The sequence below is a fragment of the Danio rerio genome, chromosome 11 (assembly GCF_049306965.1).
Source record: "Danio rerio strain Tuebingen ecotype United States chromosome 11, GRCz12tu, whole genome shotgun sequence".
NCBI lineage: Eukaryota > Metazoa > Chordata > Actinopteri > Cypriniformes > Danionidae > Danio > Danio rerio.
The window spans coordinates 42991141-43007500 of record NC_133186.1 but is presented as its reverse complement, the minus strand read 5'-3'; the positions used below and the strand labels follow the sequence as shown (position 1 = coordinate 43007500).

The following is a 16360-nucleotide window of genomic DNA, read 5'->3' as shown; positions in this document are numbered from 1 at the left end:
ATTCTCTTACTAGCGTCGAAAAATCATTTTAATTTCAAGTGACCTTTAGGTATGGTCTCTACAGCAGTCAAATGTTAACAAGCAATGCACAGTATTTCAGAAACTGCTGATCTATTAAGAAAAGAAAATATCCTGTGAGCGGCGATTCAAATGCCTTGTGGATGCCAGAGGTCAGAGAAGAATGGCCAGACTGGTTCGAGCTGATAGAAGGGCAAAAGTAACTCAAAGAGCCGCTCGTTGCAACCGAGGTCTGCAGAAGAGCATCTCTGAATGCACAACACGTCCAACCTTGAGGCAGATGGGCTACAGCAGCAGAAGACCACACTGGATGCCAATTCTGTCAGATAAGAACAGGAAACTGAGTCTACAAATTGCACAGGCTCACCAAAATTGGACAATAGAAGATTGGAGAAATGTTGCCTGCTCTGACGAGTCTCCATTTCGGCTGCGACATTCGGATGGTAGGGTCAAAAATTCATCAACAACCTGAAATCATTGATCCATCCTGCCTTGTATGAATGGTTCAGACTGGTGGTGGTGGTGTAATGGTGTGGGGAAATTTATTGTTATTTATTGGAGTATTGTTGCTGACTATTTCCATCCCTTTATGACCACATTTTCTTTTTTTTGTACAATATATTTATTACTTTGTTCAATTTGCATATCACAACAAATTACACAATTACAGAATAATAATCATGAAGACACAGCAAACTTTTTACCCCAACTTTTTCCAATCAGGAGCAATAATACGTTCAGCTTGTAAAATACACATATTTATGAATCTGACCTCTTTGCTTTGTAAGAGAGGGCTGACAGGGTATATACCCAGGAGAAAAATCTTAGGGTCTAATGGTAATTTCTTTGATAAAATTTGGTCAATTATTTCAATAACACCTTGCCAAAAGGATTTCACGTTCACACATTCCCAAATACAGTGATAAAGTGTACCTCTTACTTCATTACACTTTATACAGATATCTGGAATATTATAATTAAACTTGTGCAATACAGCAGGAGTTATGCATGTTCGCATTAACTGTTTGTACTGTACGAGTTTCAGGCTACTGTTGATTGTTTGTATCTGAGCTTTCTTACATGCCTCTTTCCAATCCTCTAGAGATATTTCATCTCTTTATATCTTCTTTCCATACCTTATGAATAGGCCCACACGGAATCTGCGCGCAGAATTCCACAGATTTTCCGCAGAATTCCACAGATTTCTACAGATTTTTAGCACATCATTAATTCTGTTTATTTACTTGAGTAAATGTGTAATTGTAAATTTATTTAGTTTTTAAATAGTAATTTATTACTTTTTATTTCATATATCAAGGTTTTAGTTATGATACTCCGCTGGATACTCCCAAAATAATTCCGCAGAAATCCATAGATTTTTACCAAAATTCTCAGCAGAAATAGCAAAAAACTTCCGCAGATTCCGTCTGGCCCAACTTATGACCAAATTTTCTGATGGTTACTTCCAACAGGATAACCATATAAAATGGTTGTCATAAAGCGTGAATAATCTCAGACTGCTTTCTTGAACATGATAATGAGTTCACTGTACTCAAATGGCCTCCACAGTCACCAGAATCCAATAGAGCACCTTTGGGATGTAGTGGAATGAGAGATTCACATCATAGATGGGCAGCCGGCACATCTGTAGCAACTGCGTGATGCTGTCATTAGGGTTGTAACAATATACCGGTATGACGGTCTACCACGATTTGAACATGCACGATTATCATACCATGAACAATTGCATATCAACGGTTTTAACCCTTAAAGACCGAGACAGCCGCCCGCGGCTAAAAATAAGTATTGCTTTTAAATGTTTAATAACTTTTGATCCGCTGATCCGATTCATACAATTCAAAGATTGGCATGAAGAAGAGAATCTCAGCTTTCCAGTGCTGTATCACATAACATTCGCGGACTTTCAGAGGCTCCGGAATCAGTGCGGTTACGTCATCAAAATTTGACCACGCTGATTTGACAAAGAAACGCTCGTCACTGTGTCTCCGGACAAACCAGACATGATACATTGATGCAATGTCCCTCCTCCATGCCCAGATTGGTTCAAACTCGCTATATCACAACCAATAAGCATAGGTTTCGCTTTTGTTTGTGGACCAAACAATGAGCTTTTTGAACAACACGGAATGAGAGATAGGCATACATTTATGCGTGGCTAAATAAAACGCAAAAAAAAAAAGTTTTGCATGAAATAATTCTCATACTAAGTACTTTTGCATGGACAGCAGCACAGAAACATGACAAAACAGTGACACAGCAAAGACGAACTGCTGCTCTTGCTGTTTTCAAAAGACACAAATGAAGGTGCAGCTGTTTGTCTGCATTGCATACAACCACATCCAAATCCATATCCACAGACAACCATATCCATGCTGGCACATAAAACCTAAGGATGTTCCATATTGAATCTAGTTTCGTTATGTAACTATTTATAGTATAGTAAATATTTATATCTATTTACTGAGGATTTGCACCATGTTTATTTGGACTTTATTTGGACTTTGACACATTATTTATTATTTTCTTATTTTTTTATTTGTTCATTGTAAGTGGTGTTGTTTATAGTAACTGAAAATATATTATTTGGAAAAAGTCAAATTTGCTTCACTGTTCTATTATTTTGTAACATTTGTAACATACCGTATACCGCGAAACCGTCAAACCGTGGTATTGTTTTAGACTATTATCATACCGTAAAAAATTCATACCGTTACAACCTTAGCTGTCATGTCAATATGGAGCAAAATCTCTGAGGAATAATTCCAGTGCCTTGTCCAATCCATGCCAGGATTAAGGATATGAATGATTATGGGCTTCTAAAGGCAAAAGGGGGTCCAACCCAGTACGGTGTACCTAATAAAGTGGCCATGAGTGTACATTATAATAAAACATCATGAGGAAAAATCAAATCTAGGTAAAACTTTTTTTTAAATGTTGTCGGTGACTGACAACTTTTTCAAAAATGCCGGCAGAGAAAGAGTTCAGAAACATTTTATCATTCATAACAGTTGTCCTGCATCATGTTTATTTGGTAAACCGATGCATATGGATTTTTAAACAAACGCACAGTTCAAAAGAACATTATTTATTAAAAGCTACACCATTATTGGTCAATTCAATGCATTCTCAATTAATTACAAGCTACTACTCATTACAAATTGACTGCTAATACAGCTACGCTGAGTGATTCAAACAACTGCTAAACCTAAAAATGTAGCTTTAGCGTGTCAGCCATGCATCTAGCTCATATAAGCCTGGTTGGTTTTTAAATTGTTGCCACCTCCTGCTAGCACGCACTAGATTTAGCTCAGCAGCAGGCTTGCTGACAGACCCCCTCGTCTCAAGAGCCGCTGTCGAATTTGAATGAAAGACCCCAAGGAAAGATGTGTCTGATTAGCAGATGTCGTCGAGAACAAGCTGCTGGGAGGCCAGCGTCTCGCTAAGCTCACGGGACGTGTTTACTGGCTTTAAATAGACCCCATCCGAGACAGTGGCCCATGGGGAGACCAGCAGCACTTCAGCATCACTAAACCCCAATCATCCATCAGGCGACACCAGGTGGGCTGATTCTGCCCATGCAAATGACGCCAGAGAGAGACGAGATCTTAATAGGATTTCATCTTTCCCAGTGGCAAAGAAATCACATTTTCCTTTCGCAAAGACAGAAGTGGAACAAGTCCTTTATTTCATTTGTTATAGGAGTAATCTTGTATTGGCTGAAGTCTGTGGTTTTTCTTGTTTAGCTCTTGTTATAGGCGAAGAAAGTACGTTTTTGAGCTTGCCTTGTTTGTATGTATGGCCATCGGGCTTCTGAGTCGACCTTGAGGTTTCAGATCTTTGATCCGTCGACTGTAACTGATGTTCTTTACACTTTAATAGAGATGATCGGCTTCCTCAGTTTCTCCTGCTTTCCACTTTTATTTTCCTTTGTGGTCCGTGGAGAGGTTTGTTGGCTAGATTTGCAGTTCTCTTTTCTGTCTAGATGCTCATCTGCACGGTTGCATGTGTAATCATCTACTTTCAATGGAAGCTGTCCTTCAATAACGTTTGAGAAAGAAGCAGCCTGCCGCCATTTACAGTGACTATTATTCCTCATCAATGTGTCTGAGGCATTTTTTTCACAATTAATGATAGTCCTCTACGTCCCACTGTGGCCCTGCATATATTTTTTTAATGATAGTAATAGTGATAGTGATAGTATTTTAAAATCAAAGCAATGTATTGTATGACTCATGTGTCTGACAATATATTTTTGTTATATATTTTTAAATATATATATACAGCAGGGAAAATAAGTGAACATGTCACGTTTTTTTCTTGGAATAATATTTCTAAAGGAGCTGTTGACATGGACTTTAACCAAATTTTGGTAAAAACCTGAACAACACAAACATAAAAATAAAACAAAAACAATCTGAGAAATGAGTTCTGTGTATTAACGATGGAATGACAAAAGGAGAAAGCAATGCACTACTGAAATGCGTTTAATACTTTATAAAAGGCTTTTTTTGGTTGCGGCAGCTTAAAGATGCCTCTCATATTGAGAATGAAGTCACATGCATTGCTCAGGTGTGAGTTTTTCACAGACTTCAACAGAGTGTCAAATTCTTGATGGTTCTGTGCGTCTCGTCTATCAAATCTGATCTTAATTTGTATTTTCTATTGGATTTGAGTCAGGTGATTGGCTGGGCCATTCTACAGCTTGATTTTCTTTCACTGAAAGCATTTGAGAGTTTCCTTGGCTGTGTTTGAGATCATTGTTTTGCTTAAATCCACCATGGTTCATCTTCATCATCCTGATAATGTAGATGTTGGCATGATTAAACTCAGTTAAACAGAAATTGGGAAATACATATATATATATATATATATTTTTTTTTTAACAGAGCAAGGAAATTTTCACAGTATGTCTGATAATATTTTTCTTCTGGAAAAAGTCTTATTTGTTTAATTTCGGCTAGAAAAAAAGCAGTTTAAAATTTTTTTAAAAACATTTTTAAGGTCAATATTATTAGCCCCTTTAAGCTATATTTTTTTCTATAGCCTACAGAACAAACCATTGTTATACAATAACTTGCTTAATTACCCTAACCTGCCTAGTTAACCTAATTAACCTAGTGAAGCCTTTAAATGTCACTTTAAGCTGTATAGAAGCGTCTTGAAAAGTATTTAGTCAAATATTATTTACTGTCATCATGACAAAGATAAAATAAATCAGGTATTAGAGATTTACCTGATATTTTGATATTTACCTATATTTTGTTTAAAATGTGCTGTAAAAATCTCTGTTAAACAGAATAAAAAATGTATAAATGTTGTCATATCCTCTTAACACAAATTTTGTCACCGTTTTGAAACACACTAGCTTATAGATATTACATAGAAGACGTAGAAGATCTCAATGAAGGTGTTTATTCAGCATATCACTCTTAAAGTACACGGCAGTACCCTGGGTTCAGTGGAGTCGGGATGAACCTCAACATTTTTAAACACAAACCTTTTATACAGTTTTAATTTGCTGCATTTAGATGTTAATGAAGTTGCTTCCTGCCTGTAGCCACAGTTGTTTTCTGTATGTTAACGCAGTTTCCACCCCATTGTATGAGATGGTTCTGTGTCCACACCCATTCTCATTCTACAATGAGTCCTTATGCCTTAAGGCTAATTTATACTTCTGCGTCAAACGCACGTGTATGCTACGGCGCTGACGCATAGCCCTTCACCGTGGGCGTCGTCGTCACTGACGTGCACCTCTCAAAAAATGTAACTACATGTCACAACGACGCGTAGCGCAAGCTCTGTGATTGGTCGGCTTGGTAGCGCTGACGAGTCTGGGCGGGACCGAGAGCCGCGCGAAAAGCGCGAGCTGGGTGCGAGCCCAATGGAGCGATTGTTTACAAGTGTGGAGTCCCGTGAAGGAGCTCCGGATGGAAAGTTTTGTTTTGTGTTTACCTCATAGTTAAAGTTGTTGCACATCCGGCGGTTCCTGCCTCAAAATGAGCGAGTTTGAGCCACTTGTATATCCCGGAAGTGTTCAGGAAAAGCAAAACAGCAGTGAAGAAACTCGACACAGAGGAACATTTACACCTCACTGCCAACTAGCGTTTCGGAAGTGTTAATGGAGACCAACAGAGACAGCACGCAGAAGTATAAATGCACAGCTATGCGCGTTGCATGCGCTAATGGTTACGCCGATTACTTGACGCAGAAGTATAAACCAGGCTTTAGGGACACCATACTGTCAGTGAATGCTGTCTTCCGGGTAAGACGTTAAACCGATGTCCTGACTCTCTGTGGTCATTCCAAATCCCATGGCACTTCTCGGAAAGAGTAGGGGTGTAACCTCGGTGTGCTGGCCTAATTCCTTTCATCGTCCCTTACCGATCATGGCCTCCCAATCTCACCCCTACACCAAATTGGCTCTATTACTGTCTCTCCACTCCCCCAATAGCTGGTAGGTGGTAAGCGCACTGGTCACTGATCATCCAAGTTGATGCTGCACACTGGTGGTAGTGTGGAGAGTCCCCCCCCCCCCCCTCCCTCACCCCTTGATTGTGCCAATAAATGTGTCATATATATGCACATTACATTACAATTGATAACTATTTGCTCTAGATGTGATCATCTCCAATAATGCAGAGAGAATAAATTGTTGACTTGTCTTCTTTGATCAGCCCTTTTGGGAAATGAGCATCGACACACCATTTAGAGTGGAAGTTGAGGCAGACAAATGTCTTGCAGTATCCTAAAAAGTGACATTACATCTACAAAAAAGTTATTTTACTTCATAGGACCTTTTCCTTTCTGCTTTCCAGTCATCAGCAAAGAGTCTTCGTGCCACGATTGGCGAGGCATTTGAGCGACTTCAGCGTTTTCTCCGGGAGCGGCAGAAGAGCATGCTAGAGGAACTGGAGGCGGATACGGCGCGAACACTCACTGACATTGAACACAAGATCCAGCGCTACAGCCAGCAGCTCCGCGACGTTAAAGAGGGCATCCAGATCCTGCAGGAGCGACTCAGTGAAACTAGCCGTCACGAATTCCTGGAGGGAATCGCCCTGACGTCGGACAGGTACTAAAAAAGCCGTGTGACCCGGAGATGAGCGTATGTATGTGCAGGGTGTTTTGTGTGGTAGTTTGAGATTCTCTGGTCTAAAAACGTTTTGTCTTTTTTCTTGTAACTGCTGGTCAGGGAGCAAGTGATTCGTGGAGGGTATTGCTGGTGGAAGCTACCAAGGCAAGTCAGGTTATTTGACTTATGTATGTGACCATTACCCTTTGCCATATGACACAAGAGGCCAGTTAGAAAGATGACTGCAGAATAGACTACTGTAGGTTAAGGTTAGTTGAGCGGTGGATTAAGCATGACTTTTTTTTTTTCATTTTTATATATTTAATTTTTTTAAAGAAATAAATACTTTTGTTTGGCCATGCTGCATTTATTTGATCAAAAGTACAAAAAAACAGTAATATTCCATGCAATATTATTACAATTTCCAATAATTGTGTTATATTTAATATATTAATTCTTTGATGCAAAGCTGACTTTTCTGAATATCCAGCAAAATATAAGTCTGTAGTGTTCAGTGCTTATTATGAGATGAAAATTATCAAATGAAAATAGTTTTGCTGATTATTTATTTATTTTAAAACTTTATGCATTTTCTTTGAGAGTATTTTATGAATTATGTTAAAAAAGAAAGCATTTATTTGAAATAAAAAAAAAACTTTTGCTAAATCATTTTGATCAATTTAATGCATCTTTGCTAAGTGAAAATATTGAATTATTTAAAAAATGACTTTGTTGTGTTGTCTTATTTATGATTTATCAATGCACATCTTTTTCTATTGTATGTGCCTTTATAATCTTTATTGAAAATACCTACGCCCTCCCTCTTTTACAATATCTTCCCTCTGATTGGTGGCAGGAACCAATTTAGGAATGCTCATAATAAGCGTTTCACCGTTAAACGAAAGGGTGCGTTTTTAACTGATCATGTTTATCAGTTAAACGATTAAAAAATCAAAAAGTTTGGCTGCATAAATGTGCAATACATATTTGTTAACTCGCAGGGTGGTAAAGCGTGCAACCACACGCGCCTACAAACATATTTTGCCAAAGAAGCAAAATGAAAGAAGAATATTGCTGGTCACAGTTTGACACAGACGAGTTGATGCCAAACCAGAGCTGATACTGATCGCCTCTGTCCTGGATATGGTCATAAACACTTCTGTTTATTTGCACAATTGGAGAAAGAAGCGCAAAACTTTCTGAAATGTGTGCTGCTTTTGAAACAAGCGGCCACAAGTCAGATCATCTGGGTTTTCTGTCCATCAAAGCGCACTCCAGCACCGCTCATAAACACAACGAACAGGCTATAGTTGTAATGATTTAGTGTACAACCAACAAACCAACCTTTTTCCATTTGGGAAATTAGAGTTATTAATAGTTCTTATAAAATATCCATTTTTAAACTAGCCTAATCTACAAGTCAAACAGATCCACAGATTTTCTTGATTTTTGCATAAAGATAACTGTGCACCAGACTGACGCTTTCATTTTATAGCTTATAAAACATGCTTGCATATTAATGCAATATCATATGTAAATAACAACATTGTTATGTGCTATAGTAGCCTATACTTTACTAAAATGCAATATATGCGCCTTGTCATTGCCTTTAATCACACACAGTGAGTGCACTTTTATCAAGAGTGAAACAGAGGAAATAAAAGCTCACAAGCTCAAAGGTAAACCAGACGGTCAAGACATAATCTTTAAAATAACAACCTTTATTAAAATTTTGACAGAGGTTTACGATATAAGAATAACAGCGGAGCATTAATTAAATGCATATTTTCCATGGAGCGATTAATTTGGAAAAAATAGCCTGCAATTTTTATTCAACGGATGAAAAAAAACACATGATGGAAAAAAACAGCCTATGCCGGTTCTTAAAAAGGATTCAGTCAGTGTTTTCATTTTGTAATCTAAATTGGTCATTTCAGTGATATATAGGGCAGGCCGGCTTATTTCATTCTTTTTATTTAATTTATTCTTTATTTCTATGATGTTGGAAACACTGCAGGTGCGTGAAGATGTTCTGTTGTTAATATGTTCGCATGTTAAAATAAATGTGTATTTTAAATTCAGTATTTAATGCGTCAGACACAAAATAGACTTGTCAATTATTATTTTTTTAATCAAATAATTATTATTAATCTGACTAGATAACGGTTAATATTCAGTTAATGAGCGGCAGACGGTTGGCAAAATTAACCACAATGAGCATCCCTAAACCAATGCATGAGATCCATCAATAGCAAACAACAACCATCCAAATCAGTTTCACATGGACCAAATCAAGCTCCACCCTACACTTTCGGAGAAGCTGTTTCTAGTTTGGAAAGTGTTACAATAGGGAAGAAAAGATTTATGTTGTTTTATGTTGACGTTAAGCCTTTCTGAGAGATCTGCAATTCTGAATGGGTGTGTTAGCAGGCGTTTGGCAATGATGAGCAGGGAATGAGTTAGCCATATGGGAAAAGGACTTGCATGATTAATGCTGGGGTTGAACTAATGAAAGTGATCTGCAGCGTTGCCCAGATTGACCTCACTCCCAATGGTGAATTTGAGCTGTTTGACTTTGCAGGGCCGGCACAGCTATGTAGAAAACCCTAAAAACGAGTGTTTGGAAACAGGATCTAGACTCTGAGGATTCCTTTGCTTGGGTTTGGTGGGTTGCCAATGTTGAATTTGAATAATGCAATTGTTGTCCTGTATCTCCACAGAATAAAGGGAAAAATCCACGAAACCAACCTCACCTATGAAGACTTCCCCACATCCAAGTACATGGGGCCCTTACAGTATACGATCTGGAAGTCTCTTTTCTTGGATATTTCACCAGGTAATGTGCCAGAACTTGAGTTATTTGTTTTTTAATGTTAGAGTATTTGTTTAACCCTCTGGCATACCATACTGCAACCCTTAATCTTTTCCTTGTGGACATTTTGGAGCACAAAGGTCTTTAGTGTGAACCCAATTTTATTTTTTAAGCAATTGTTAAAAAATAGTATCTATCTATTTATGAATACAATTTAAATGTATATCCACCTCAAAGTACAAATTAAAAAATGCTTTTCAATTAATTATTACCCAATTAATTCCTATGGGTTAAATTATGGAGTTGGATTCAAAGACATACATTTTGTTATGTCCTTTTACTTGCTAATAATAAACTAAGGGCATTTTGACATAGCATAATAGTTTAGTGTGTGTATGACCAATGGATGGAGATGTATAAATGAATAAATGAAAAACAAATATCACTGCAATTGATTATTTATTGCCCTTACTATCAGTGAAAATATTGTACAGTAAAAGAAAAAAATATATATATAATAAATAAATGATAATTTAAGTTGGAGGTAGGAGGTAATTAAAGGTGCTTAAATCAAACAAAGGAGTATAATAAAATAGGGCTGGGTAATATTGCAAAAAAAAAATATATCAAAACAAACTTTAAGTTAGATCAACATCTGTACAGTGTGAATAATAATGATACAGTAAACCTCAAAGTCTGTAAACAAAACTAATTATGATAATCAAATCTGAGCTTCATTATTCAAATACACATACCAACATTACAAATTGTGAAGCTGAATGACTATATTAGCCCCAAACTAAAAATATCTTTCATATGGGGTGCTAGTGGCTGGGATGCACAAGAAAAGAAACCAAAAAGCCACATAACTAGGCGACCACAACATGTGCACGTCGCTCCAATTGTGCCAATGTGCACATCGTGCAACTCGCACGCCTCCATTTGAAATGACAAGCTTACACCTTTAGATTATTGGCATTTCTTCCAAGGCTCGCGCTCAGCAGTCACATTTTCATAAAACTATAGCCTTCATGCCGAAACTTCATACCGAATCTTTTATTTTTAATCGATATTGATAATGGTTTCCTGTCAATACATATTGATACAATTTTTTTATCGCCCAGCCCTATAAGAAAACATACTAACTGTATTAAACAAACTAAACTAACTATCAAAAGAAAAGCATGAAAAGAAACATCTTCAATGTACTGAGCGTCTTAAACTACTCTAACGTTAAGCACTGTCAACAAATATTTTTCCTTCATACCTCATAAGATGGGACAGCGCATCGGACTACGGCAGCTGGATTATGCTGTGTTCACACCAGACATGGGACGTGCGGATAAATCGCGATATGCGCGTGTAAATAGACGTGTGAACATTTTGTGTTTACTCTCTTCATTCGTGCGTCAAATTTACTGAGCAAATGACGCGGATTCGCCTATTAGGCGGGGCTTCTGTCTGCCCAATGACTGTAGCTTTATATCTAAATAGCTAACATGGATTTCATTGAGAAAATAACTGTTTATGTGCTTTATGAAGGCTCAAAAACTGCTTCGATTCATTTGGAGCCATGTCTGAGTCCACTAGATCCTTTCAGAGGTGCACCCAGCTCTGTGAGTTCATAAACTTTCCAGAAACTTAACCTGGATAATGGAGGCTTTCAGCGGTGCTTCCGACTGAGCCGAGCCTAGTTTGATCCCGGTGTCGGCTGAAGGATTTCCCCCTGGGACACTAACAACAGGTGCTACGTCATAAGCAGGCCCCTAGAAGAGCAAGCTCCTGATTGGTTAACACGATGTGAATGTCCAATGAAGTTCAGATTTTCTAACTTGAGCGATTCGTGCGAAACGCACGTTAAGCATGTCAATCGCGCAAAACGCTCAACCCACGGCGCTTCATTCGCGCGTATCGCGCCACAGGATGTCTATTTGCATCTTTGCATTGATTTAACATGTAAATCACTCGCACTTGACGCTTCTTCCGCATCTGGTGTAAACGCATTAGTCCAAAAAGGCCAGTGATTTTTGCTGATTGGGTCTGTTTTAGCTCGGATCATGTTCTCACCACAAACGAATTGCTTCAGGGTTCGTTTAAAAGTGTATCAAGACCACCTCTACAAGGGGGTCTTGGTAAGCTTTTTATGGTACACTTTTGGTGCGCACTCCAGTGTGATTGCTGCATTCACACCTTCCCAAAAAAACACACCAAGAGGAAAAACGAACTCTAGTGCGATTCAACCGAACTAAATAAGGCAGGTGTGAAAACACTCTTAGATTAAAGTATTTTCTATTCATTTTTTATGGGTGGACATTTTTGGGCAAGAAGGGAAAGATTAATGTTTGTTTGTTTGTTTGTTTGGTTGGTTGTTTTTTCAACCGCTTAACATTGTTGATTTGAGTCAACTTTTTGTGTGTGTTCACAAGTCTTGCCAATTCTTGAACTGCTCAGATAAAGGGAGCTATTTTGAAAAAGTCTAAATGAAGTGAAAACTGCCCGAAAGGAAGCTTGAGGGTTAAATAGTGCTGTGCACAATGTATTGTGTGTTATTAAGAAAGCAACTGCAAATATAGGAGCATGCGTCTATCTCAACAAAAGAACTGTACCAATTTTCTTTATGCCTGAAATGTAAGGTTTTCAATATATTTCCATATATTTTCCATTATAAAGGGACTGCAAGGTGTTTGTGAGATTCCCTTGTGGATGCTTTTTGAGAATCCTTCATCTAGTGTGTTTACTTCCCGGCATCTCGAGCTGATTCTTTTTTATATTATTATGTGTGTATAGTCCAGACATAAGCATTTAGAACACTGAAAAATCCATTATGCTGCATTTGTCTCTGTATTACTGTTTGGCATATTCGAGGTTCAGCCAAGCACATAATACACGACTGAAGTGTTGCCCTTTTTTATTGAGTTCAGACGCTAATTTCAATCTTGCTTGCTGTCATGTTGGAGCTCATTTTACATCACTAATTGTAGACTAGGTGGGTCAAGATTATGGTTGCTTGATTTCATAAAAGGAACTTTACATTTGCACAGGGCCATTAGCTTCTGTCTTGTATGCACTTGAGATTAGTGATTTGAACAAACCCAACGCTGTGCTAAAAACCCAAATAACACCTCAAACCATGCAACTTTTATTATATTAGTGCTATATTATTTGTTTTCTAAATAAGCAGATTGGTGTTGTTATTTTTTATTGCTCGTCTCTGAGCAATAACACACACAACTGCATGCGCTCTTTCACGCTTTAAAAAAAACATGAATGATTCGAATGTAAATAAATAAATGAATGATGCGCATCCCGTGCCGCAAAAGGTACATTACAGCACGCTTTTAGTCATCTTGACATGAAACTGTGCTTTGGAGAGCAACAAATTTGTACAACTGGAAAGGGGGTGGTATATAATGCAATAGTAGTTTATCTCCATTAATGTTTTTCATAATCGTTAGAACATACCTGTCAACATTGGTATGTGAAAATAAGGGATATGCCCACCATAATAAGTAGGGGTGTCAAAATTAATTGTTTCTTCGGTGCACCGCGAATTCTGTATCGGTTCAGTAATAATCATAACCGGTTATTATGTACTGACGTCATTTATCTCCTATGCACTCCATTAAGAGGGAGGTGAGTGCCGGTATTTACAACACTCAGCCAACTCAGGGCCGGCCCGTGGCATAGGCACCATAGGCTAATGCTAAGGATGCTGTACATCCAGGGGGGCGCCAGAAATGATCGCAGCTCAGTTGGTTTTGTTTTCAAAATTCTTGACACACATTCAGTTATAGACAGCAATAACTAAAAAACCTCTTAACCTAAAAAGATCTAAAGTGTGTTTCCTACAAAAAGACAAAGCTGGTTATGTTTCACAGCTGTCTTTCTTTTTTTTTCGCTCGACATTACGATCACTGCTCAAATTTAAGCCCTCGCAATATGTGTTTAGCTGGGAGAGCTCGCGCTGAGAGGAGCTCTCAGTAAGGGACCGTCGGAAAAGTGCTTTTTTTTCGTTTTTTTTTTCTCTGTTTTTCTGCTCCGCTCAGCACAAGCTCTCCCTGTTGCGAGGGCTTAAGTGTGTGTGTGTGTGTGTGTGTGTGTGTGTGTGTGTTTGTTTGTTTGGTGCTGCCTATGTTTGTGTATGTGTTTGAATGAGAGACAGTGTGTTGCTGTGTGTCTGTGTGTTTATACAGACAGCTTGTTATAGCCTACCCCTAAAATATAACACTGTATATAGAAAGCATCATCAATGCACCTTGATGCACCGAGATATCGAATTGAACCGAATCAAAGGCATGATAATCGTAACCGAACCGAACCGTGAGACCAGTATAGGTTCACACCTCTAATAATAAGGGATTCCTCCAACAATGGGTTGCGTATAGAGAGGTTTGACTGTTCAGAGAAAGACTGAAAATACGGGAAAATACATTTACGGGATGATAGTGGGATAGAACTGTGAAATACAGGAGAATCCCAGGAAAAACGGGAGGGTTGACAGGTATGCGTTAGAAGCCGAAATCAAAAACCAAAATCGAATTTTCGATTTATTGCACAGCCCTACCTGGAGTACTTTAAAAAAATATATATATTAAAAGATTTGTGTGTGTTCCATCAATTAACACAACGTAAGCATCTGTAAGCTTTAATTGTGGGAAAAACTGGATAATTTCAAGCTTTTGTCTGCTAATTTCATTTATTTCATATATCAGTTATTCATGAGAACATGTGCTTTCCGAAAGCAAGGCAGATCTGCCAAGCTGTGAGACCCAATGACTGGGTGAGACTGTGTCTGCACGACACGGGTCATATATGTTTGTTTCACGCATTAAGCATCTTTGCACCTAAAAACACCAAATGCAGTGCTCTGGAATGGTTTAAAACAGTTGTCATGTCAACTTGCTGCTGTAAACAAAGCCCGCAATGCTTACTCCGCCTTCAAGCTCTTCTTATTGGCCCACTAAGCTAGAACAGAACCGAATGGATTGGTTAATATCAGCTGTCAATCACTCAATTCCGTTGACAGGAAGATACAGGTCTGGATACGAGAAAATGAAAACAACAGTGGCAGATTTAGTTCTAGAAACCACCTAAAGTCACAAATAATGGCAGATCTGATTAGTGATCATGTAATGAATGTTATCCAGCATTTAAACTTTTCGAAGAGTGGATAAAAGACTTCCAGTGTTTAAAGTCCGCTATAAAAATGGCTAAAGCATTCACCGTAAAGCCGGTGGGATGGAGTTTTCAGGTAACAGTGTTTGCCACTGAATCTACACATTACGCACGAGATGTTCTAACGTTATTTAATCCTTCATTTAATCCTCACAATACTGTCAATCATGTGACTGACACCGCGTTCACCATCGCTAAAGAGCTTGCATTCACCGAGATCAAACTAAGATTGCAGCTCATGAAAAGACCGTTATATATTAAGATGACGTATGCAAATAATAAGTCATTTGTCAATATCATCTGTGCAATATCAGACAGCACCCGTGAGAACAGCACAGTTATTATTGTTAACTCGGTTAATCTCATTCATGTCAAGCAGTGCAGGGCTGGTGAGCGCATGCAGTTTTTTGTTTATTTGTTAGTTGTGATACAGTGTTGGGGAGTAACTAGTTACATGTAACGTTGTTACGTAATTTAATTACAAAATGAAAGTAACAGTAAAAATCTGGGATATGTTGAATAATATTAATCTGTTGCTTTGCCTGTTTTTGATATGCACGATGCCTTCTGCTAGGGCCATTTATTAAAGCGCTGCTATTCTGATGCTTTTGATTTGCATCGCACCCACGGGCATACATCATGTATATCCTCAGTATAAATACTTGAAAATGATTTAGTTAAAAATGTCCATTAGAAACCTAAAAGTAATCAAAAAGTAATCAAATGTAATTAGTTACTTTACTTTCATAAAGTAATCGAAAAGTAGTGTACATTTTACTACATTTTAAAATAAACTTACTACATTTTAAATAGGGTAATTTGTAATCTGTAATCTATTACGTATCCAAAGTAACCTCCCCAACACAGTTAATATATAATAGAATCTATTCATATAAAACGTGTAGGGCCTTATAATCACACCTGGCGCATTGAGGTGCAAGGCCCGACGCAATAGTTGTTTGCTAGTTTCAGCTTGGCGCAAGAGTTGTTTTGATGTTTTGCGCCATGCTGTTTAAATAGCAAATGCATTTGCGCTCATATGTGCGCCCATAGGCGTTCTGGTCTAAAAAGGAAGGCGTTCTGAGGCGCACTGCTGGCGCATTGCTATTTTGAAAAAACTATAATAGATTTTTCAATAGACCAAAACAAACGCGGACTAAACTCCAGCGCATAGTTGCGCCTCGCTTACACACTGCTTAATAGCCTACACACACGATGTAGAGCAATACGCAAATATCTTTACATATGAAAAAATTAAAAAT

General features: G+C 38.1%; 1 protein-coding gene across 2 annotated transcripts in view; it reads left to right on the top strand.

Moving 5' to 3' along the window:
• Positions 1-16360, top strand: part of trim62.1 (tripartite motif containing 62, tandem duplicate 1) — an 89830-nt gene that overhangs the window by 62013 nt on the left and 11457 nt on the right. Inside the window, exons 4-6 of one of the 2 annotated variants that reach the window (XM_021479666.3) lie at positions 6855-7111; positions 7232-7276; positions 9832-9947. In XM_021479666.3, coding sequence (XP_021335341.1) covers positions 6855-7111; positions 7232-7276; positions 9832-9947 — 418 coding nt within the window. 2 annotated transcript variants of the gene reach the window in all.